This window comes from Cimex lectularius, unplaced genomic scaffold (genome assembly GCF_000648675.2).
Source record: "Cimex lectularius strain Harlan isolate CLEC.00 unplaced genomic scaffold, Clec_2.1 scaffold95, whole genome shotgun sequence".
Taxonomy (NCBI): domain Eukaryota; kingdom Metazoa; phylum Arthropoda; class Insecta; order Hemiptera; family Cimicidae; genus Cimex; species Cimex lectularius.
The window spans coordinates 483,909-505,460 of NW_019392779.1; the positions used below are offsets into that span (position 1 = coordinate 483,909).

The 21,552-nt window shown below is 35.4% G+C and overlaps 1 protein-coding gene across 5 annotated transcripts in view; it reads right to left on the bottom strand.

The window, feature by feature from the left end:
- Positions 1–21,552, bottom strand: part of LOC106667810 (E3 ubiquitin-protein ligase HERC2) — a 35,270-nt gene that overhangs the window by 12,926 nt on the left and 792 nt on the right. For 2 of the 5 annotated variants that reach the window (XM_014395999.2, XM_014395995.2), the window contains exons 2-42: positions 16,454–16,650; positions 16,194–16,388; positions 15,903–16,134; positions 15,582–15,842; positions 15,354–15,524; positions 15,174–15,291; positions 14,954–15,100; positions 14,714–14,899; positions 14,426–14,655; positions 14,218–14,333; positions 14,050–14,157; positions 13,787–13,996; positions 13,535–13,722; positions 13,283–13,483; positions 13,000–13,228; positions 12,816–12,926; positions 12,647–12,758; positions 12,425–12,582; positions 11,257–11,412; positions 10,875–11,196; positions 10,658–10,808; positions 10,310–10,600; positions 10,072–10,246; positions 9,875–10,004; positions 9,610–9,766; positions 9,462–9,543; positions 9,264–9,388; positions 9,068–9,204; positions 8,823–9,011; positions 8,644–8,756; positions 8,404–8,582; positions 8,146–8,341; positions 7,927–8,084; positions 3,601–3,922; positions 1,962–2,140; positions 1,780–1,903; positions 1,452–1,667; positions 1,136–1,386; positions 871–1,081; positions 637–800; positions 49–243 (exon numbers count right to left, since the gene is read on the bottom strand). In XM_014395999.2, the coding sequence (XP_014251485.1) occupies positions 49–243; positions 637–800; positions 871–1,081; positions 1,136–1,386; positions 1,452–1,667; positions 1,780–1,903; positions 1,962–2,140; positions 3,601–3,922; positions 7,927–8,084; positions 8,146–8,341; positions 8,404–8,582; positions 8,644–8,756; positions 8,823–9,011; positions 9,068–9,204; positions 9,264–9,388; positions 9,462–9,543; positions 9,610–9,766; positions 9,875–10,004; positions 10,072–10,246; positions 10,310–10,600; positions 10,658–10,808; positions 10,875–11,196; positions 11,257–11,412; positions 12,425–12,582; positions 12,647–12,758; positions 12,816–12,926; positions 13,000–13,228; positions 13,283–13,483; positions 13,535–13,722; positions 13,787–13,996; positions 14,050–14,157; positions 14,218–14,333; positions 14,426–14,655; positions 14,714–14,899; positions 14,954–15,100; positions 15,174–15,291; positions 15,354–15,524; positions 15,582–15,842; positions 15,903–16,134; positions 16,194–16,388; positions 16,454–16,646 (7,389 nt within the window). In that variant the 5' untranslated portion in view covers positions 16,647–16,650. The remainder of the gene's footprint in view (positions 1–48; positions 244–636; positions 801–870; positions 1,082–1,135; positions 1,387–1,451; positions 1,668–1,779; positions 1,904–1,961; positions 2,141–3,600; positions 3,923–7,926; positions 8,085–8,145; positions 8,342–8,403; positions 8,583–8,643; positions 8,757–8,822; positions 9,012–9,067; positions 9,205–9,263; positions 9,389–9,461; positions 9,544–9,609; positions 9,767–9,874; positions 10,005–10,071; positions 10,247–10,309; positions 10,601–10,657; positions 10,809–10,874; positions 11,197–11,256; positions 11,413–12,424; positions 12,583–12,646; positions 12,759–12,815; positions 12,927–12,999; positions 13,229–13,282; positions 13,484–13,534; positions 13,723–13,786; positions 13,997–14,049; positions 14,158–14,217; positions 14,334–14,425; positions 14,656–14,713; positions 14,900–14,953; positions 15,101–15,173; positions 15,292–15,353; positions 15,525–15,581; positions 15,843–15,902; positions 16,135–16,193; positions 16,389–16,453; positions 16,651–21,552) is intronic. The other 3 variants (XM_014395996.2, XM_014395998.2, XM_014395997.2) reach the window with 3 other exon arrangements.

Sequence of the window (21,552 nt, forward strand, 5' to 3'; positions counted from 1 at the left end):
ACAAAATAATATTTTTTTTCACAAGAAAAACAGTCGGCGATTGCATACCTGAAGATTCAAATCGTGTAAACCTTCGTGATCGACTTTGATCACACGTCCGACGTCAGATTCTGCAACTTCTTCATAAGCTTTGCAGCACCTCACGAACATCCCGGGGGCCACGTTGTCCCTAACATACATTGCATATTCGTCATTGCTTAGAAAATCGCTTCTCTTGTTGTACTGTACTGCAGAATTTGATACCTAAAAAAAAGGTTGTTTATTTATTTTTTTTTCTTTTACATTTATGGTATAAAAACTGTGCAATATATGTGAAGAAGTCAAAGGAATTACCAAATTTCTTTGAAAATTGATTAAATAAGATAAAATAAATATATTCTGGACTGTAGTAGTAAAAATAAGCAAGTTTTGAATATCATTATACAAGATAATATTTTTTTGTAAATAACAAATTTTTTTGTAAATGTAATAATATTTGTAAATATTATGATAAACTATAAAATTATGTAGCTTGATCATCCCTCCCCTTGGTCTACCAATTCTCACACATTTTCTTCAATGAGTATGGGCTAGATGGACGGACCATCATGAAGCTAAATTCATCACATATCCCACAATATAACAAATTTGTCGTACTTCCTCAGCTGCTGAGATACAATCCTCTGATAATGATTCTCTATCCGAGAGGGCTTCAAATGATGAAATTGATGCAGATCGAGACATCTGTTCATCAGGATGGTCCACCAACCAGGCGACAACCCGATCTATATTGAGCGCAATATCGCCGCCAGGTCCTCCGCCTTGAAATAATTGAAATATTTGTAAATAATCGTTTATTCTTGGTATAATATTTAAATAATATTAACATACTTAAAACTCTTATTGCAGTTTCAGCCGCTCTTTTTGAAAAGCCCATTTCATTCAGTTGTTGGATAAGAGGTGTTGTCATTGACATTGACATAGGCATGGGAGAAACCGTCGAGCCGATCATAGAAGCCGGTACTTTTATTGACTTATTTTCTGCCTCTGAGGTCACAAATGCCTGGCTTGCTAGATACTGGCTCACGCAGATCGCAGCTTCCTAAAATGCAAAGTAAAATTAAATCAAACCTAATATTGAAATGCAAGAAATTACCTCTAGCTCTTCACGAGTGTAGTCTGATTTAAGCGGTGACGGCTGCACTGCGTTCAATATGAGCTGGTGTATTAAAAGCGAATGTGGGTCTGTGTCTGTATCATCGCACTCATTCAGCGTTTCCAAGAATGAATACGGCTGCTTTAACACCCTCCTGAGCCGGCTCTGGTATTGCAAAAGCACCCTGCAAGCTTTAACAGCGGCTAACACTTGCTGTTGGTTATGAAGAAGTGGCATGTTTATACATCCTGCTATTTAAAAAAAAAAAAAAATATTTACCAAAAAAAACTATAAATATTTAATCAATCATACAAACCAGGAACAGTCTTAAAAGAATGCGAGTATGTCGTTAGAGATAGAAGGGTCGCCCATGTTTCCAGTAGTGAATCAGTCATCGGCATTTGGTCAAGGCAGAACTGAGGCTGCGCATGAGATTTGATTGCGTGTAAGCTGACGACACGTATGTTACTCGAAGAGTTTTCATCCATCTGGACCACAACTTTACCACGCTTTGTTATTTTACACATCACGCCTAAAAATATTTTATATTAATGAAACTGGAAGATTACAACCGGCCAAAAGAATCTTACACTTCTTGCCTCACCCAGGATTTCAATAATAAAATAATTTAAGGAGAAACTTACCATCTGCAGTTCCGTGCACAGAGACATTAGAGCCAATATGCGGTCTTGCATCTATACCGCCTAAAACGAGCAGTGCCGCCATGGCACTACATTGCATTGTAACTGTGTCAGGATCAATTTCATTCTAAAAAACATGCCAGATTTTATATTAAAAAGAAAAAATACAACAGTCAAATCATTACCTGTAGGTTCAAGAGTGGGTGGGCAAGAAGATCTCCAGCGATCGTTAATTTAGAAGTAAGCAGTTGATTAGAAACACTATTCCACTCCTGCAGTGAATGTAATTTTCTTATCAAGCTGATGCATTCCTCTACTAAAGTACTTGTATGCGAAGGTGTCAGCAATACAGGAACTTTTATTTCTAAAAATAAAAAAAATATAAAATATTATTTTTAAATATTATTGTTAGAAGAAATTAACAAGTTCACAAAATTATATAGGTTCTTCAAGTTATATATAAAATAATAAATAAATAAAGATATCACAGGGAAAAGTTATCACGTTTATAAATCAACATCACAATTTAACTTTTTGAATGAATTCACAGCACTCATAATTCAAAAATATTTTGAAGCAAACGGGGTTTGAGCTTGTCCTCTTTTAGTCCCAGGCTGAAGTAAATGGCGCTATTTATATGTAAGATTTTTGAATCTGGTCGTAATAAATTCTTCAATGAAGAAGTTTAATTCTAGATTAAGTTGAGAGTTTCTCACATACCACGGGGCATCTACCACTGTTCTGAGCATTTTATTTTGCAGTGCTTGGACTTTATTTATTTTCGTGCTGCAGCTCCCCATACCTCACTCCCATATAAGAAAGGTGGATGTATTATCGCCTGGAATATCAATGTGCAGAATTTTGTTTTTAGCTTGGCCTTTCTATTTAGCAATGGGTACAGTTTCAGCGCTTTAGCATATCCTACAGCTACTTTTTTCTTTGTGTCCTTATCCAAATAGATGCCAAGTTATTTGGGTGTCTTTTTTATCATTACTTACATCTGCTTCTTGATGATCAACTCTGTAAGTGCATGAGGAAAATGCAGAGAAAAAAATATTGCTTCACATTTACATGCATTTAATGTGATTTTCCATTTTTCTATTATGATTTAATTTCTGTGAGCACATTTCTTAGCTGCCTCAATATATCATCATTGTCATCTGTGATGATGTCATCTGCAAATGTGCTAGCTGAGAACCTGTGTGTTTAGGAAGGTTGCTTACGTACATAATAACAAGCATAGGAGAAAGGTTTGAGCCCTGAGGGATTCTTGCTTTAATTTGCTTTGTCACTGACATATGCTCATAAATTTCAACGTAGAATGACCTGTTGTCAAAAACAAAGATAAGGAGCAGTAAAGGTATTGGAAGTCCATATTTGTAAACTTAGAAAACTCAATTGAATGCTTTCTTCAAATCTAGAATTGCACAGATGGTGTGCTGTTTAAGTTCAAATCCTTTCACAATATGTTCAGTACATTTGAAAAGCTGTTGGGCTGAATGTTTTGGTGTAAATCTAAACTGATGTCTAAAGTGGACGATTTCAGCCTGTTCTTTGTGCACTTTTCAAAAATCTTTCCTGTGATAGGAAGGAGGCTGACTGGGTGATAGTTCTCAACTAAATTATTGCTTTTGCCAGGCTTTGGGAAAACTATTAATTCTACTATTTTCCACGTTGAAGTAAAGTTACCATTTGTCAGCAAATAGTGAAAATTTGAACTAGATTCATAATTCCTTTGATTGGTAGATTTTGAAAGAGAAAAACACCATCATGCCCTGGGCTTTAAAAAAATTAAAATGATTAAAAGGAAATATATTTACTAACCGCCATTGTAGACATGAATATCGGCGTGGCAGGTGATTGCAACTTCACCGAGAAGGTGTAGAAGCCTTTCTAGAACAGTGTACCGGTCTTCAATTTCAGAAAGGCCGGTTGGAAGGATCTTCTTCATAAGTCGGTATGTCAAGAGCTGCGTTTGGAGATCGGACGACGACTGCCATGTCACCAGGGAGAAGAGCTGGTCGAGCCAGGGCTTCGTGCAGAGCGACTTGCAGATCACGGGGTTTAGGCAGATGGCCTTTATTAAGCCGAGACTCGCCCAGTGTCTGCTTTGAACCAGCGACACGAGACAATCCGTGGGGGATTCCTAATTTAAACGAACAAAAAATAATCCACTCATAAAAATCTCAACTTCCAATCTAGAATAAATGGGCACTATACAGTTGAAAACATTATAATAATAAAATTTCAATATTGATTGAATTTAGTCATTCATGCTTATAAAAAGTTATTTTTACACTTTAACCTACACAATAAACTTAATTTAATCTACACAATACATCATGCTCAAATGATAAAAATAATATATTATTCGACTGAACTATAAAAAATTGATTGTAAAATTGTGAATACTTTTAAACAGAAGCATGCAACAAGTGTATGATAACTTACAGAATTTAATTACACTATACTATCCCATAATAATGAAGGTTCTTAATCTGAGAGCGCCTAGGAGGAAATAAAATAAACTATTTGGTTGATAATTTTGTGTCAATTATAAGTTCAATTCTTCCCAAATGTTTAAACAATACATGGTATAAATTTCAGAATTAATAAACAAGGATCTGCAATGGTAAATTATTGTCAGGTGGTATAACTGTTTAAATTATTTATCTACATCAAGTGTTAGCATAAGACGTATATGCAGCATTTTGTTAGCAACAAAATAAAAGAGTTTTACAGTTTTATAATTTTTTTAAAACAATTTTAATACTCTAATATATTAAAAATATATAGTATCGTAGATTGTTTGAGAGAAATTCTAACACAGTAGGCAAAATAGGATACACAAAATCCCTCAGAAGATCTCAGGAGGGGATGAAGGTATAAATCAAGCTTTGAAACAGCAATAGAATTTAAAACTGCCTCAAAAAGTCATCAAAGAACTTAGACAGCCTGATGGAATCACCTTGGAGAAAAAGCTAAGGTTACCCTACACAGGATACCTTATAAAGATGCACTTTACCCAGTGCAACATGGAAATCCACAAAGTTAACACCTTTCAATATTTGGAATCCTTTGTCTTTTCGACCTTGTGGACGTGGGTTCAAGAAGTTACAATACACTGGAGTTAATAAAGAAAAATATGAAAGGTACACAGCTTCTGACACGCAGGCAGCCATAAGGCACTAAAGACATACGCTTAAACCCAAACTTGTCTGCGAGTGCCTAAACTGCCTAATGATTAGGGAAGCAAAACAAACCTTAAAATGCGTTCCCGGACATGAAGGCAAGAAGGAAATTAACAGACTGGCCAACTAGCCAAAAAAGGGGCAACCCTCTCACCCAAGGGACCAGAACCTAGGTGCACCGTAATGGGTGCTTAAGTTGTAACTAGAAAAATGGACTGAGAAAGAAAAACAAACACTCCAGGTATGAGGAGTGTAGTGTACTACTAGATTTATAAATCCCTCAACTCGTAAGGCGAAGGAACTTCTTTCTAAGCAGGCAGGATTTGAAAAATTATGGACCTCTATGCCAGCCCTATTAACTATCATCTAAAGAAGATGGGTAAAGCTGGGACAAAAAATGTCGGCTCTGACAGGAGGAACCAGAGACATCTACATATATCCTTTGTGAATGAAAAGTGTTCGCCTGTTCACGGTACAGCCACTTTGGTAGGACATTTCTCAAGGAGATCCAAGGAAAAGCTCTAAGGCAACTGCTCAGTTTTATAAGTAAAAATGAACTTCAATTCACTAATTTTGTGGTCCGCTTGACCAATTAATATATTACAATTAATTAAGGTTTTTAGTTGAGATAAAAAAGTCAATGGCACGAGTGGGATTCGAACCCACGCTCTTCGGCTAGATACGCTGCTGCTCTACCACTTGAGCTATCATGACCTCGATCCACTCGGACACTAACTTCCCATCTCAACCTCACCTTTTGAAGTTTCCCTCCTTTTTGCCATTTTTCAAATGTCGTGTAATCGGATTTGATTCTCGACAACAAATGAAATGGCCACGGAGAGCTTTAGTGAAGTATACTTCATTTCAAATCATTAAATTCACTAATTTCGTGGTCTGCTTGACCAATTAATATATTACAATTAATTAAGGCTTTTAGTTGAGAGGTCACGATAGCTCAAGTGGTAGAGCAGCGGTGTATCTAGCCGAAGATCGTGGGTTCGAATCCCGCTCATGCCATTGACTTTTTTATCTCAACTAAAAACCTTAATTAATTGTAATAACGAACTTTGAATTGTACGGCTACAAGCAATAGGGGTTCAACAATGGACCTGTTCAGGTGAGAGTAGAGAAAAGAATCGTTTCTGCAACATGCCCCCCCCCAAAAAAAAAAAGCATACATGGTGAAGTTAACATCCTACTAAATATAGCCAGGATATGTGATCAAACCTTGAAAGATGGCCAACATTTTGAAGGATCATCTATTAAATAAATTTCAATGTACCAGGCAGTTAAGTTCTCAGTAACTCTGGATAATCTTAACAGATTAATTATCCAAATCAATAGCCAATAAGGAAATGGTGATGGCCTTCTTTTGACAAAATACTAGTAATAATTAAAAAATTGATGGTTCTACTCACAAACTGGTTTTACTGTGATCCTGATTTTGACCTGGGATCACCAGATAACGTAAAATCCGGATCACTGCAAAGCCAGTTTGTGAGTAGAACCGTCCTTTTGTAATTATTGCCAGTGTTTTATCTAAAGAAGACCATCGCTATTTCCTACTTCTACTATCTACAAGTGCATGCAGATTGTAGACAGTGAAATCCACCACCAGATGATTTGACTAAATACTGGGATGGCGAATTGCCAAATAAAGTCTGACATCAATGATTGTTTTGTTCTAATTGTTAAACAATGCACGATTTCCTGGATTTAGGGTAAATACTGCATGCTGTGTTGTCATAAAGACTAAAAATGGTTCTAATACTTAAAATGTGAAAGCAGTGTAGTATTTGAGCAAATTATTGGCACAATGAATTGCCAAATAAACCCTACCATTGGTGATGTCCTAATTATAATAATGCTGTAACTACCCTGTATTTAGGTTATTATTAAGGGGCTCCACACATGTGGGATTCGCCAAATGCTGAGCAAAGGTTCGCCGAATCCTGACAAGTGGGGATGGGTGCTCGGTTATTCGCCGCCTGCTTGCATGACTCAGCTAATTGTCGGTTTCCTTGTCTTCTTCAAAGTGCACAAATATTTGTGAAGTAGCCGAACTCAAAGCATACACACATTGGGAATCAACTGTACTGTGCGTAATCATCAATCAACACTGCTATTTATTTTTCAATAATGAACAATTCCTAACTAGTATAGATGTATTAATGAAAGAACACCGTAGCGTTGTTTCTGTCGGTTAGGAATGTATTGGCCCAACATACAGTTTTGGAGTTCCTCAATCTGTACCAACCTGAACCAATAATTTGAAACAATAATTTCTCTTCTAAATCACAAAAATCGAAATAACATTTTTAGTGCATAGAAACAGATCGAGGGAAAGATGGGGCAACTGTACTCCGTTACTGATTTGTGATTGAATTTGTAGCCCACTGCACAAAACAGTAACCGCAGCTGCAGCAATGATAGTTTCATTGCTGTCCATCATGATTGGTTGAGGACTCGCACAGCACTTGGCAAGTATGTTTTCGCTGTTTCCACACAAATTGTACGAACCCCGAATGTGTGTATATATATAAGCGCACTATTTGGTGGATACTAAGATGAGTATCTCAAGACTTGGCGAATGTTCGGCAGCAATCAGTATTTGGCAAATATCGCAGTCTGGAGCCACCTGTATATTTGATATTTGAAAAAAAACCAAAAAAAAAAAACCATGGGAATTATAAGATTTACTAATATTTCAGGGAGTAGGTTGTAATTAGAAGGCTGAACCATAGTTTTTCCAATAAAGTGATGTCGAATAAGGGGCATATAAGAGAAGAGGCATACTTAGATGCATAGATCAATATTGTGGGTGGTTTAAACATTGTGCAATTAGCTTAAAGTGCTTTTTAACCGACAATCATAGAACTATTAATTTTTTTAAATTTTTGTTTAATTAAGCAGGAATCATTCCTCACTTAGGAATAACTATCAGTGTTTAAATCATTACTTTTGTTAGCGTCCTCAGCAAACTTGTAAAAAGCCTCAGGCTAGAAGGCTGCATCGTTTCAGCATGGAGACCACAAGATAGAGCCAGCGACCACAAAAGCATCACTGAGGACTGTCTCAGAACGCTGTTCGGATTGCCATCTTCCAAAAAGTTGAAACCTTTGAAAAAAGAAAATCCGTCGGTGATTAATGTTTAAAGATATTTAGAATAGAAACTTACACTTGTTCTGTTCGAGCTCGGCTTCAAGCTCGGCGTCATTGTCTTCAGCTATAGGAGGATGGGCCAGCTTCAAATCGAACTTTCCTTCTTTGCCCATCCTGTACGAATTAGACGAGCCATTTTCCCACTGCACCCGAATCCAGCCGTCCTCTCCAAGCTCAGCGATCACCCTGCCTTCACCAGGAGGCGAACCGTCCTAATATAAAATTACAAAAGTAAAGTTTTTATTTCTTTTTAAGAGTATAGTAAATTACTTACTTGATCTCCCCATTTCCAGTCAGGACCTCGTACCACTCTTGTCCCTATTTGAAGCATAGCAGCGACATCACTGCCATTGAATGCGTTAATTTCTTGTTTATAATTTGAAGAGTGCTCTTCATATATAACATGTATCTCTTTTACATCTTTTTCAGCGTCTTCATTTGTACTATCTGAATCTTAAAAAAAATTGACAAAATAGCTAGATTTTTTTTTTTACGTCTTCATTTTAAAACTTACCAACATCTTTTAGAATAATTTCTATCAGTGATAAAATCCCTGAGTTGATAATCAAACTTAATTCATTTCCATCCAGTTTTTCAGTCAACATTGCCAGTGTGACAAGTACGAATCTTTAAAAAAAAGTATATAAATATTAAACAATAGTTACAAATAACAATAATGTTTTAAACATCTACCTAGTCCAAGATAATTTCCTGGTTGACATATTCCTTGAGTAAACTTTGTTCCACTGCCAGCCTTGATAAACTGACTTCCTGAGGCTGTTGGTCGCCCATTCAATTATTTTGCTCTTGGCCAAAATCACTTCAAGTTTCAAATTTGGTGTTACCAATTGGATATCGTCCATCGAATTTTTTGTCACCCTTCTTAAAATGATACAATAACACAAACTTAAATAAAAACTGAAATATTTTATTCTCACCTGGGTATGTTTTTAGAATAGATGGGCCCCAACCATCCGTTGTGTATGTTGTATCTCACAGAAGGTATCAAATGGTTTTTAGACAGAAGTTCTAACATCATGTCAAGCCCGCGCTTTCTGATGCAAGCCCTCTCGACCTAAATTTGAGTTTTCATTTTTGCTTAAGCCCTAAAGGAAACTTATAGGATGGACTTACTTGGCTGTACATGGCTTTTCTTAAAGTCTCGATGTCAGTGCTGTCCTCCTGAGTTACAAATTCTATGATGCTGTTCATCAAACTGACATCATTACTTCCTCTGACTGGATAACTATTTGGTTCTTCTGTTTAAACAAAATATTTAACAAAAAATTAAAAATTACGTGTTAGATTTTGTATTATTATTATTATTTTTACCAAAACTTGACTCTTTTATTTTACTGTTTTTATCAGTCTTATCAAGATTGCATTTTTTACTTTTCATATCTGGACCATCACCCTGAAAACATTTTTTTTTTTTTTTTAACCAATTATTTAAAAGGTTAAAATAAGTACTCTGACTTACTTTACAATGACTAGTATTGAAATTTTTTGTGTGTTTCAGCTTTGAAAAGTAACTGTGGATTTTTCTTTTCCAAGTAGGCTCTGTATATAGCAAGTGCAGATTTTTCAATCCGTTCAACTCGTGGCTTGTAGCAGCTCGTACTTCATAAAGAAGGAATCTGAAATGAACCATTGCAATCAAAATAATGTAAAAAAAACAAACCATTGTAATCAAAATAATTTAAAAAATCAAAGCGTAAGGGTTTTTTTTTTTTTTTAACACTTACCTGCACTTTTCCATAATGGGTGCACATACTTCTTTATAAGAGCGGTTCTGTTCTTGACGCATTTTGACTAATTTCCATTTCGTCTGATGAATAGCTTTTGCAATCGAGCCCAGATAAGTCGATCCTAAATCTGTAAATAAATATATATTTCATAAAAAAATATTCTATATAAAAAAATTAAAACATTTTATAATTACTTTTATCTTGTGTATAAATTATTGGCCCGAGTGCAAGATGTTTTATTAAAACTGCTAAAAGAAGCTTTGTCACCTCTTCGACAGGGTGGTCGTGATTGAAATCAGAATGTACGAGGAGATTCTGCTGTTTGCAATGTTGATCGATTGACGATAACAAAGAAGCCAAAGCTTGTTCCTAAAATTTAAGTTTTATAAATTACTCGAATTTTTTTTTTTCAAAATCAAAATATTAACTAACAGAAACACCAAGGTCGTTGTCCAATTGTAAGGAATGTGACAATGGGGAGGTCGGCTCTGTCGGTGTCGACCCTGTACTTCTCGCTTCTCCCTTTTCTTCGTAAGGGTTCGGTGGAGTCAGGACATGCAATCCTCCTTTGAGAAAGTCGGCCGTAAGCCATAGAGATGATTCGTCCTCAGACGGTTGACAAGGTGTGCTTATGTAAAGTGAGTATGCATGGAGGCCGAGAAGGTAGCCAAGGGCACGTTCAGCATCAAGAAGAGTGGAACCGCAACTTGTATCCACCCCAGACTAATCCATACAATTTTTATCTATATATTTTCACTATAAACAATTTTAATTTATTACCTTAAAAATATCTTCATCAGGATCAATATAAGTTCCAACGCAATATGATTGTAAAAGATCCATGGGGAATTGTGATAAGTTTAACTGGTTCGATCCATTTGTTCCTTCATTAACTATTTTTTGGATGAATTCACTATAAGCGTCATTACACCTAATTAAAAAATAATAATAAAAAAATTAAATAAACAAACTAATACTAAGAAGACTTTTAAATCACCTCAAATCTTGAACATCATAGACTTTGTTGTTTATTAAAATCCATAAACCGCCATCGCGGTTGTGATTTTCGAGATCAGCCTTGCGAATAAAGGACATATCGTCACCAGTTTTTGATTTAGTTATTCCTAGCGAGTTGACCACACCTGGCCATGAGATGTCGTCATCGTCCTCTTTCTCTAGGTTTGAGTTGCAACGGTTCAACGATTCGAGCGAGTCCAACAGAGGCAAGAACATGTGAAGCCAATCCTCGCCTTGCATAAGAAGCTGCATGTCTTCATGAAGCATGACTAGCAAAAAGATCAACTCGGGCAAGAGTGTTTCTGTAAGATAAAAAATTATTACAAAATTTAATGTTTCAAAACAAGAAAAACAAATTTTACCTATACAACTTCCGCGTAAAACAGAAAACACTAGGTGTTGATGTTTATTTCCTTGGGATGCGATCTGTGCCGCTGTGTCCAAAGTCCCTGTCACTTGTGTGCATAGCTGTTCAATGTATTTTTTCAACAAAGCTTCCGCCCCATATTTATTTTGTTCTGAAAGAAAATATATTGCATTTTTATATGACAAGAATTTTGTCCAACTTTGTAATAAACCAAATGGTTATAATTTAAAAAATTATTCATTCAATAGTCAAATATTAAAAATAAGGCTGTAAATTTGAGGGTCAACCACCCAGAAAGGAGCAAAGAGACATTTCCTACAAACCTGGTGATCATAGAAATGCGTTATAGTCAGGCTACAAAATAACAAAAGTCGAAGAATTATTTAATGTGGGAAGGTTGTTGCAAACACAGTTCCTTTAGCAGTTGGACATCATAAATTTGGGGTGCTATATATCTTTGCCAGACCAGGAGGCGCATAATGAAAACTTCCCTAGATTCTATCTGGCCCAACAATTTTTCTTTTCCTTTCCTCCTCTACTCTGGTTGGGTAACCAGTTTAAAATTGTATGATTTGGAAAGTAAAGGCAGTCAATTCAGCGATTCAGTCAGTGGTTCACAGAGACAGCTGAAGGTAGTGGTTGAGACACGAAGTCAACTGTTCAAGACTGGCCCGATGTAGGACGAGTCAAGTGTTTTAGAAGCAGAAGAGAACTCCATCAGCCAGAGTTAGGAATTCAATGAGAGCATTCAGTCAACAGCAGATACAATCGGCTCAAAGACTTGTTCCCGTCAAGACGAGGACTCAGACTAGAGCAGTAAGCACCCACACTCCATTTGCAACTCAGCTTGAGGACCCAGCCAGCAAGAGCCAGTAAGTTGACTAGAGTCGATTGTCAATGACGCAGAAAACTGCGGCGGGATGAAGATACCGGAAAACACTGGATGATGTGGAAGGTGGTATTGGTGAGCATCGTTTGGGGTAAGTCCTTTTGTGAATAAGCTCATCCCAGAGTTAGAGTCTTGGTGACTTGCCTTGATTGTTTGACTTTTTATTTGTTTCTTATCACATTAAGATATGTTGCTTGCTGAATTTAAAGTTTGCTTAGCAATAAGCACATGGAGCATTGGGCCCGCTTACAAAAATATAAAAAGAGAAACAAACCTGAAGACATCTTTTCTTTAGTGCTGTGTGGGTAAATATGGGCAAGTAGAAGCCTCTGGAACCTAAGAAGAAGGCTCAGACTAGGTGAGATCTGTTGAGTTTGCAGATTGTCATTTCCGATTTTTGACAGTCTTGATTCCGTGTGCCATAAGCAATTTCTATAAAGCGTAAATAATATCAATAGTTCTGAAATAGAAAACTAAAGAAAATCCAAATAATTACCTTAGAAGCTGCTTGATGAGGTAAAATAAAGGGACTGATGACATGCTTTTATCATATTTATCTTTTTGTTCAGACTCAGGATTACTGCCTCCTGTGAGTTCTATATGCTCAGCTTAAACAATAAAATATATTATTTTTTATACATTTATGAATATGAATATAATTTTACCTTTGATTGCTGCCTCAAGTGATGATTCAAGCCCACCTTCTGCCATGAGACTCGATACTAACAAGTCTGTCATGAAATGTTGCCCTTGGCTTATATTACTTCCTCGCCAATCTAGAAAAATACAAGTCTTTTTTTAATAAAGCCGGACAAAATATATACAAATTTTACAAGTTGAAAGAATTACCTGCAGCAGGCAAAAGTGAGGATAACGTTTTTGCTCTTTCTCCAACAGTCGGTAAAAGTATGCTCCACCCAGCTTGCAAAGTTGCCTGCGCTGCTGATTGAATCGTCTCAAGTACGCCACTGTTGCTTGCCAATTCAACTACAATATGCTTCAGACTGTTCAGGAGTGTAGATCCTGTCTCCAGGCCTACTTTTTTCACATCGACATTGTGCACTGTCATAGAATGAAGCTGAAAAACAATTAATTAATTGAAATAATGAAAACACAAGAGATATTAAATTACCTGAAGCCTGAGAAGATTGAGACTCGCTACAATCATACATTCTTTATTTTGAGAAGGTGGCCAATCAGAATTTCCAGTAGCGCCTTCACACGACTGTTGCAGAATTTGGTCCAGGTGCATAAAAGTTTCATAACAGACATCAACGACGAAAGGTACTTTTAAACTGACTTTCCAGCTCTCGCTTGTTCCCCATGCAAAACACTAAAACAGGTTTTATTCAAGTAAATGGATCAAAGATTTGAAATGACTCACCTGAGTCGGTCCTGCTGCAATGCCAATTACTTGTCCGGTTGAAAGGACGTTAACAGGAATCGGCTCTTCTATTAAAGTCGTTTCGCCTATTAAAGCGTATTCTTTTTTCCCCCAGGTATAAACCTCGCCAGTATCTGTGAGTGCAACGGCATGAACAACTCCGACAGCCACATCCTTCACTACTTTGTCTTCAAAAAACAGAATTAATGACTTAACATAAAAAAATAAATAAATAAATAATAATAATAATACCTTTAAGCGCTGATATGACTTTTGGATATCTGACATGTTCCTCTGATGGATGTCCGAGCCTGAAATTATCACCTTTACCCCAGGAGTAGAGCTCGCCGTTCGCCGTCAAAGCCAGGCTGAACTGATTCCCACAGAATACCCTTGTGATATGGACACCTTGTAGCGTTTCAACCAGCTTTGGCAACTTGCTTCCGTCGCTTCCTCCTCGTCCTAAATAGACTAAATTAAACACAGAAAATATAACTTGTGTAGTCGAAATTTACCTAATTTTCCATAATCGCCATCGCCCCATGAATAAACCAAGCCCGCTTCAGTTACCGCAAGAGTCTGAGCATCCCCACTTCCGCAAGCGATGTCAACAATGTGCAGGCCTAAAACATTTAAAAATAATGTTAAATTAATGTTTATTTTATATGTTTAGGTTTTGTTGCCTTTTAAAGCAGAAACAATAGTAGGAACAGCAACATCTTCACTACTTCCATGTCCGAGACGACCGTAATTGCCTCTTCCCCATGTAAACAATTCACCTTTGTCAGTAACAGCAGCACTGAAATTTCAGGGAGAAAAATCAAATAAAAATTGTCCTAGAAAATAACAATTTGAGCTAAATTAAGCAGGAAAAAATCAAAATATAATTACCTGTAACTACTTCCACAGGCAATTTTGACAATAGTGTGTGATAAGAGCGCTTGAATGATAACTGGCTCCTGGCGTGTTTTTATATCTCCGTGTCCGAGCCTCCCTCCATCTCCAACTCCCCAAGAGTAGACTTCGTTGTCACGTGTCAAGGCCAGAAAATGTTTCCCGTCAGCGCGACAGCAGATATCTATGATTTCCTTGCCTGAGAAGGCTTCTATTTTTTCCGGGCACTGATAAAAAATAAAATCATAAGACCAAAAAAATATTTATAATGAGTTGTTTAATTACCAGTGTTCCGTTTGTATGAGAAATTATATAAACTTGACCATTGGATGTGAGTACAAGAACTAGCTTTTCAGAACAGGCCATTTTGACAACGCCGAGTTCACCGAGTTGCTCACAGGCCTGAGGCCCTTCCTGGAGCCTCCATGGCACCCAGCCCCAAGCCCTGACTTCTTGAAACATCTTGGAATTCTGTTAAAATGGGAAAAAATTATTTAACGCCAAAATTTAGTTTTAATACATTACATCTAGAAACGTCGGTGGTGGAAGATAAGGCCCGGCGAGCCGATCAAGATGTGCCATTAAAACAATTGCAGCCAGCTGCAGATCAACCGGCTCAGAGTCGTTTTCAGGAAGCTGGAGGTATCGAAGAAAACATTCTGTTGCACTCACCTTTAAAAAAAAAAAAATACATTTATTACAATAATTAAATAATAAAAAGTAAACCAATTGTTTAAATAAGTACTTTTAAATTCCCTCCATCATTCCACATCTCGTTGTTTGATGGTGCTTTAAAAGGTTCTATTTTAGCCAGTCTTCTAAGTAATGGTACTAAAGGTGGGTTGTTGCAAACTATATTAATCCTGAAAATTAAATCAATATGAATAAATTTTTAATATTAAAAAAATAATAATAAATCCATTACCTATTATCTCTAAATTCAGTCCTTTTGTTATAAATAAGAAGAAGAAGTAAAATAGCATCTAATATATGGCTTAAAGTTGCACGTTGGACGGCTAGTTCTAATAATAAGCATAAAGCATAATGCTGATCATGTACGGGAATTTCCTGAACAGCATTACCACTGTTGTCATCTCTGAAATATTATAAGGGCATTATTTTTTTAGTAATAATAAAGTTAATAATGATTTACCCAAGAACGACTTGTCTTAAGAATTTTGTAGATCGGTCTACAACCTCCATCCAGACAGTCGATACGCCACATTCGTCAAACAGGTTGGCCTCAGGCAGAGACTGCAGTGCTTCCAATGACTCGTGAAGGATCTCCGTACAAAGGTCTGCATCCTCTCCAGACCTCCAGGCACGCCGCAAGAAAGCAAACGAAAAATTCAGAGCTGCTCGTGTGCCCACTTTTGCCAAACCCGCAGACGCATTTTCACTAATTTTCAGTGGCCTGAAAAACCCATTATGATTAATACTCACTGATATATACAAACTAAGAGGATAAACTTACGTCGTCTTTTTTGAAAGGGTGATGATATTGTTTTTAACATTACTACCTTTCTTGTCATCCTTTTTGACAGTTTCTTGTGGCCTTTGGCGACCCAGTGCAACAAAATACCTATGACAGACCATGAGCCTTTGTCTAAGCCTGCATGAAGAAAGTGAACTTCCAGCAACAAATCTACAAAGTTCCCTTTGCTCATAGTGTAGCGAATGTAAAGAATTCAATAAGTCATCGAAAACTGCAATAAAATGAAAAATAAATAAATACTGACCTAATTTTTTAGAAAAAAAACCTTACTTTGATCTTGAGACCAGGTCCATGAATTGATTAGCTGTTGAGATGGAATGATTTTTGGCTTTGCTTGAAGCAAAGGTGCATCTAGGGTCAGCTGTTGACACGGCCCACAATTACAGCCTCTCTGAGGACCACAGACCCCGTCGCAACATGTGCAATTGATAACTCTAAGACCACAGTAATATACTCCATTCTCTCCTGAGTAAGATCATCAATATAAATTTATATTTCAGAGGTTGATAAGTCATAAAATTATACCATACCCTTGCGTGCTAGAGCTCCTGCCGAATTGAGCAGGGATTCACTGAAGTCGCCGAATAGCTCGCCGTCTTTGACAAGCTCGTTCCAGGAAGTGGCAAGCTGGGGAGTGCGTATAGCCTCTTGCAAGTCTGTCTTCAGCCACTTAGCATCGAACCTCTGGTTGGCAACAATATTCACATCAAGGTAGGAGCTCATGGCACTGAAAAAGTAAACAAACTAAAATAAAGAGAATATAAATATTTTTTTAAAATATCCCATTAAAAAAACATCAATTATAGTTGGAATGTCCAAAATATCAAATATCACATAAGCATATTATTCTTTACATTGCATGTCTTAATGCTGATTCAAAAAATAATCACAAATTTGCGAAAACCAGTTGTTTACTGTAAAATAATCCAAAAGGTCGGATTTCAAGGACAGGAGGACAAAAAAATAAATAATATTCAAACAGCATTGAAAAATTAACAAATGAGAAACACACCTCATTGAAAAAGTTTTATTCAACTAAATCATCAAAATATTTTGTTTGACCTTGAGGCTAGTGTCATTAAACTCAATTATGCAAAACTGGTCTTGCCCTCATAAATAAAAAAATACCCAAAAAATCTATTCTAAAGAAACAACAATATGTATCATCACATTATTTATTGGTGTAATTAATTGATTTTTATAAGGATAATATCTTCTAAAATGCAGAATGCATTTGAATTACTTAGATAATTTCCTTTGGAATTTTTGGCTACATACCATTGTCATAAAATTATGTTCAATGATGGTAGACAGTGAAATATAAAAAGCCAAATCAGCATTTGAATAGTTTTTATTTTTGTTCTGTGAATTTTTTCATCGAGTAAAAATTTGATGACTTTAAAAAAATTAAAAATTTTCATGTCGACAATTATTTAAAATTGGAAAATGATTTTATTACTCTAAATACGTAGAACCAAGCATGGAATAATGATTTACATTTAAGCGTTCGGCTATTATTTTATGATAAAATTCTAAAATAAATCGTGCATGACCAATGATCTGTTGAGAAACGTCTTGAAGTTAACAACCACTCTGCCCAACATTTACCAAATTGATATTTATTACAGTTTCATTATTTAATGATACCAGGAGCCTATTCTAAGTTATACGACTAAAGTTTGACATGTTATTTTACACTGTTACAATTAATTTGTTTTCAATATTGTAAACATTATTTCTTCATAAAAGCATTTCTATCAGGTTTAGACAATGTGTAAAAAAAATTTGTTTTCAGAATATTTTTCCTGGGCAATTTGGTGTATAGTCTAAAATTTTAAGTTGACAATTATGATAAAAACTATGCTACCAAGAACACAATTATATTTTAAGCAATATTTTAGACGTAAGAGTTCGTAAACCTTTCACCTTTCCTTTACAATAATTTATTTTTCGAACAAATACTACAAAGTGTGAAATGAATGTTTCCTAGACAATTGTAATAGTTAAACTATTAAAATTCATACGAGTCTGATATATTAAAATTTCTATATGACACCTTTGATAATTATGGCATAAACTATTCCATGCTGAACGATGATTTTATAATTTTTTGAAAATTAAAGATAGATTATATTGGGTTGTCCGGAAAATAATGCAGGATTTTGGTATTAAACAAAAAAAAAGAAACTAGTTTCTTTAAAGCAATGTTCTTTAATCAAAATAATTTCCCATNACTGAATTATTTCCAAGTAGCGGAATGCTACAGAGGTAAACAAACAATATCATTTGGAAGAGGATTAATAAGTGTTGACATTCATACAAATGAGTAATCCAGTAAACGTAAACAGAATATTTTATATAGATTTTTTTTAATGAAAACTTAAAATCCTGCATTATTTTCCGGACAACCCGATATTTACTCAAAATGAAGTAATATAGATGGTGACTCATGGAAAATTTTAAGCTGACAACCCTTACAATCATGTCAATAATTGTACCATTTCATTAATTTTTATGCAATATAAAACTAAACTTTGTATTTGCAAAGACTATCCATCTTATGTTTTATATTATATCATGTAACACTTCGAGGATGGTGAAAAATTCTGGCAGGCTTACAAAACTTTCTAATTGTCAATTATGATAATAATTATACCAAAAATTAAGTAGAATAAAATATGTTCATTGGTATGCAATTGTAAACCTGGCCATTCCTTTACAAAAATAATTTTAAATTTAGGTTCCAAGCAGTTATTGCAAGTTAGACTGTGTTGATTTTTTATGAATCGTTTGAAGAATCTATTCTGAAAAGTTTTTGTTCTTTTTTCATTATCTATCATGACAATAATTACACAATATTATTGTATTGGTCATATAATAAAAAACATACCCAGGCATCAGCCCTATGACAATGAGATGCGTTTAGTCGCATGTGAAAAATCCGAAGCAAAATACTTTAAACTTTGTGTAATTTTATATTATTTAAAGTAGTAAATGTATCAACCAATTTTTTATTCACAGATACTCTGGATGAAAAATCAAATTCAATTGTTATCTGACAAACTTTCACAGCCCTTGGCGATGTTGGGCCTGAGCCCATCTTCAAAGAAATTTGAAACAATTTATTAAAAACTTAATTATGCCAATTTGTAGACATCTTTAAGAATATTGCCCTGATGATGACCTTAAAATGGGTAGAAAGTCCAGCAGAAAAGCATCCAAACCATACCCAGATCCAGATTATTCGTTTATTTATTATGTCCATAAATATAAAATTTTGTCTATTTTCAGGGAAGATAAAAAAGGATTGTGCAATCAGATAAATAAACATTTGCTCTATGTGTACTCAAAATGAAATAATGAAAACTTGTGTTGATTTGTGAAAATACCATTAATTACAAATTTTTCCCAATTGTCAATTAAGTTCATATACTTGTTATTAGTTATTAGGTGATATGAAAACATAAAACGAAGTCAGCAGACCTCTGATCTATGTTTTGCTCTTATACAAAATAAAGTTGGCATTTGCTGTCTTCTGAAGATTCTAGATAAACAACCTCAAACTCTTTTTAATTGTTTATTGTAATAATGATTACATCAAGTATGATAAACTGAAAATTTATATAAAGAATGCTCAATAATGCATCCTCCCATGATTAAGGATAGGCCATGCTAGACTAAAAGTGTGCTCGCATCATTGTGTCTCACCTAATTGAAGGGTACAACTCCTTGGTTTCATAAATCAATTCATAAAATCATAAGTAAGTATAATATAAGGACCTGGAACACGTTTATATACAAATGAATCAAAGGGGAGATGGTACAGGTAAGGGCAAAAAAGGGCCTAAATATGAGCACCACAGCTTTCAACACAAACTGCTAGGAATAGAAACATGTTCATTCAAATAAATAATAAATATCTCAAGGGTGCAACAGTAACAGACAGACTGGCAGCTTGTATGGCACTTGAAGCCCTACGTTTACTCTAGATTGGGGCTCCCAAAAGTGTGGTCTGCAGACCGCCAAGGGGCCTGCGGTGAACTTTAAGAAGCATTAATAATTACAAAAATAAACTAATGAATAAAATTAATAACAATGAGTACTGAGAGTGAAAGTTTTTCTTTTTAATTTGCAGAAGCAGTCATTGTGATTCCACAGACATGCTATAACTATGAAACAAATGCCAGTCTCTTTTAAGAAAGTTTTGGATGAGCCTGTTCAAATTATTAATTATATCTAGTCGCACCCATTGAAGAAGACTTTTCACAATACTGACGATACGGGACGTCTTCATCATTTCCTGCGTCTCTGTACAGAAATGAGGTGGCTGTCTCGTGGTTAAGCACCTTCACAATTATAGGAATTACGTTCTGAAATCCTTATCTCTGTTTATGGGCCACAATGTCAAATTGGCCAAAGTTTTCAATAATGATAAATGATAAAGTATGCTGTCATATTATCAGACATTTTCATTAAAATGAATGAGATACGTCTTTCTTTGCATGGGAAGAGTATCACAATTGTTGATGCTAATGATAAAGTACTCGATGTCAAAAGAAAAATCCAGTTTTAGGTTGAATCTGTTGTAAAGGAAAAGGTGAAGTATTTTCCTGCGTTAAATGATTTTTTAAAAGGAAACAAACGGATTACCAAATAGCTCAAGATACAATGCTGCAAAACCATGAATGGGTAGTCGAACCATTTTCAGTTTCAACAAAGCCAACCCCTCTATCTTAAAGATAATACAAATGTTTGATAGACTTCAGACTCCACTTTGAAATCTACTTTCGAGTTCGATAGTCACCCCCCCCCCATTTTTGACTCTGTCTGGAAAAAAAATTTGAAACGCTCATTGAAAAAGCAAAACGTATTCTTCTTCCATTTGCCACAACTTACCTACATGAATCTGTACGTTCTATGCAGCTACCAAAAGTAAATACCAAAGCTGTCTAGATGCTGAACCTGACATCCGTCACCAGCTATAAAAAATTAAACCCAACATATCCAAATTGTGCTGGTTAGAGCAACCACACTCTTCACCTTAATTCATTAGTCATTAATCTCCAAATTATTACTTTTGAATTTGGCTCGAGATTTGCATACCTATTGATTCTTTCAGTCCAATTTGACTCTGTGTTAAAGTAGTGTAAAATAAAGTTTAGTATGTCAATCTAATATTTGTTTTCATATTGATATCTCTCTCCTCACCTAATTAGGAATGCACTGGCTAATTTATAAAACTTTAATTTACTACATATATACTCGAAAAGTATTCAATGATGGTAAATGGCAAAGAATGCTGTCGTATTATCAGATATTTTCATTAAAATTAATAAGTCCTTTGCATGGAAAGAGAATCACAACTTTCGATGCTAATGATAAAGTTCTTGATGTCAAAAGAAAAATCCAGTTTTAGATTAAATCTGTTGAGAAGGAAAATGTGGAGTGTTTTCCTGTGTTAAATGATTTTTTACTTGAAAGCAAGGGATCCGTCCTAGATTTTGTTCCGTGAAAGGGCTGGCTAGAAAGTTTTGGAAGCCTTCTGTAGATGACAAAAAAGCAAAGTAAACGTATGTTGATTTAAGAAAAACCTAGTCTGTCTAAAATCATAAATCTTATTAGGTGATTT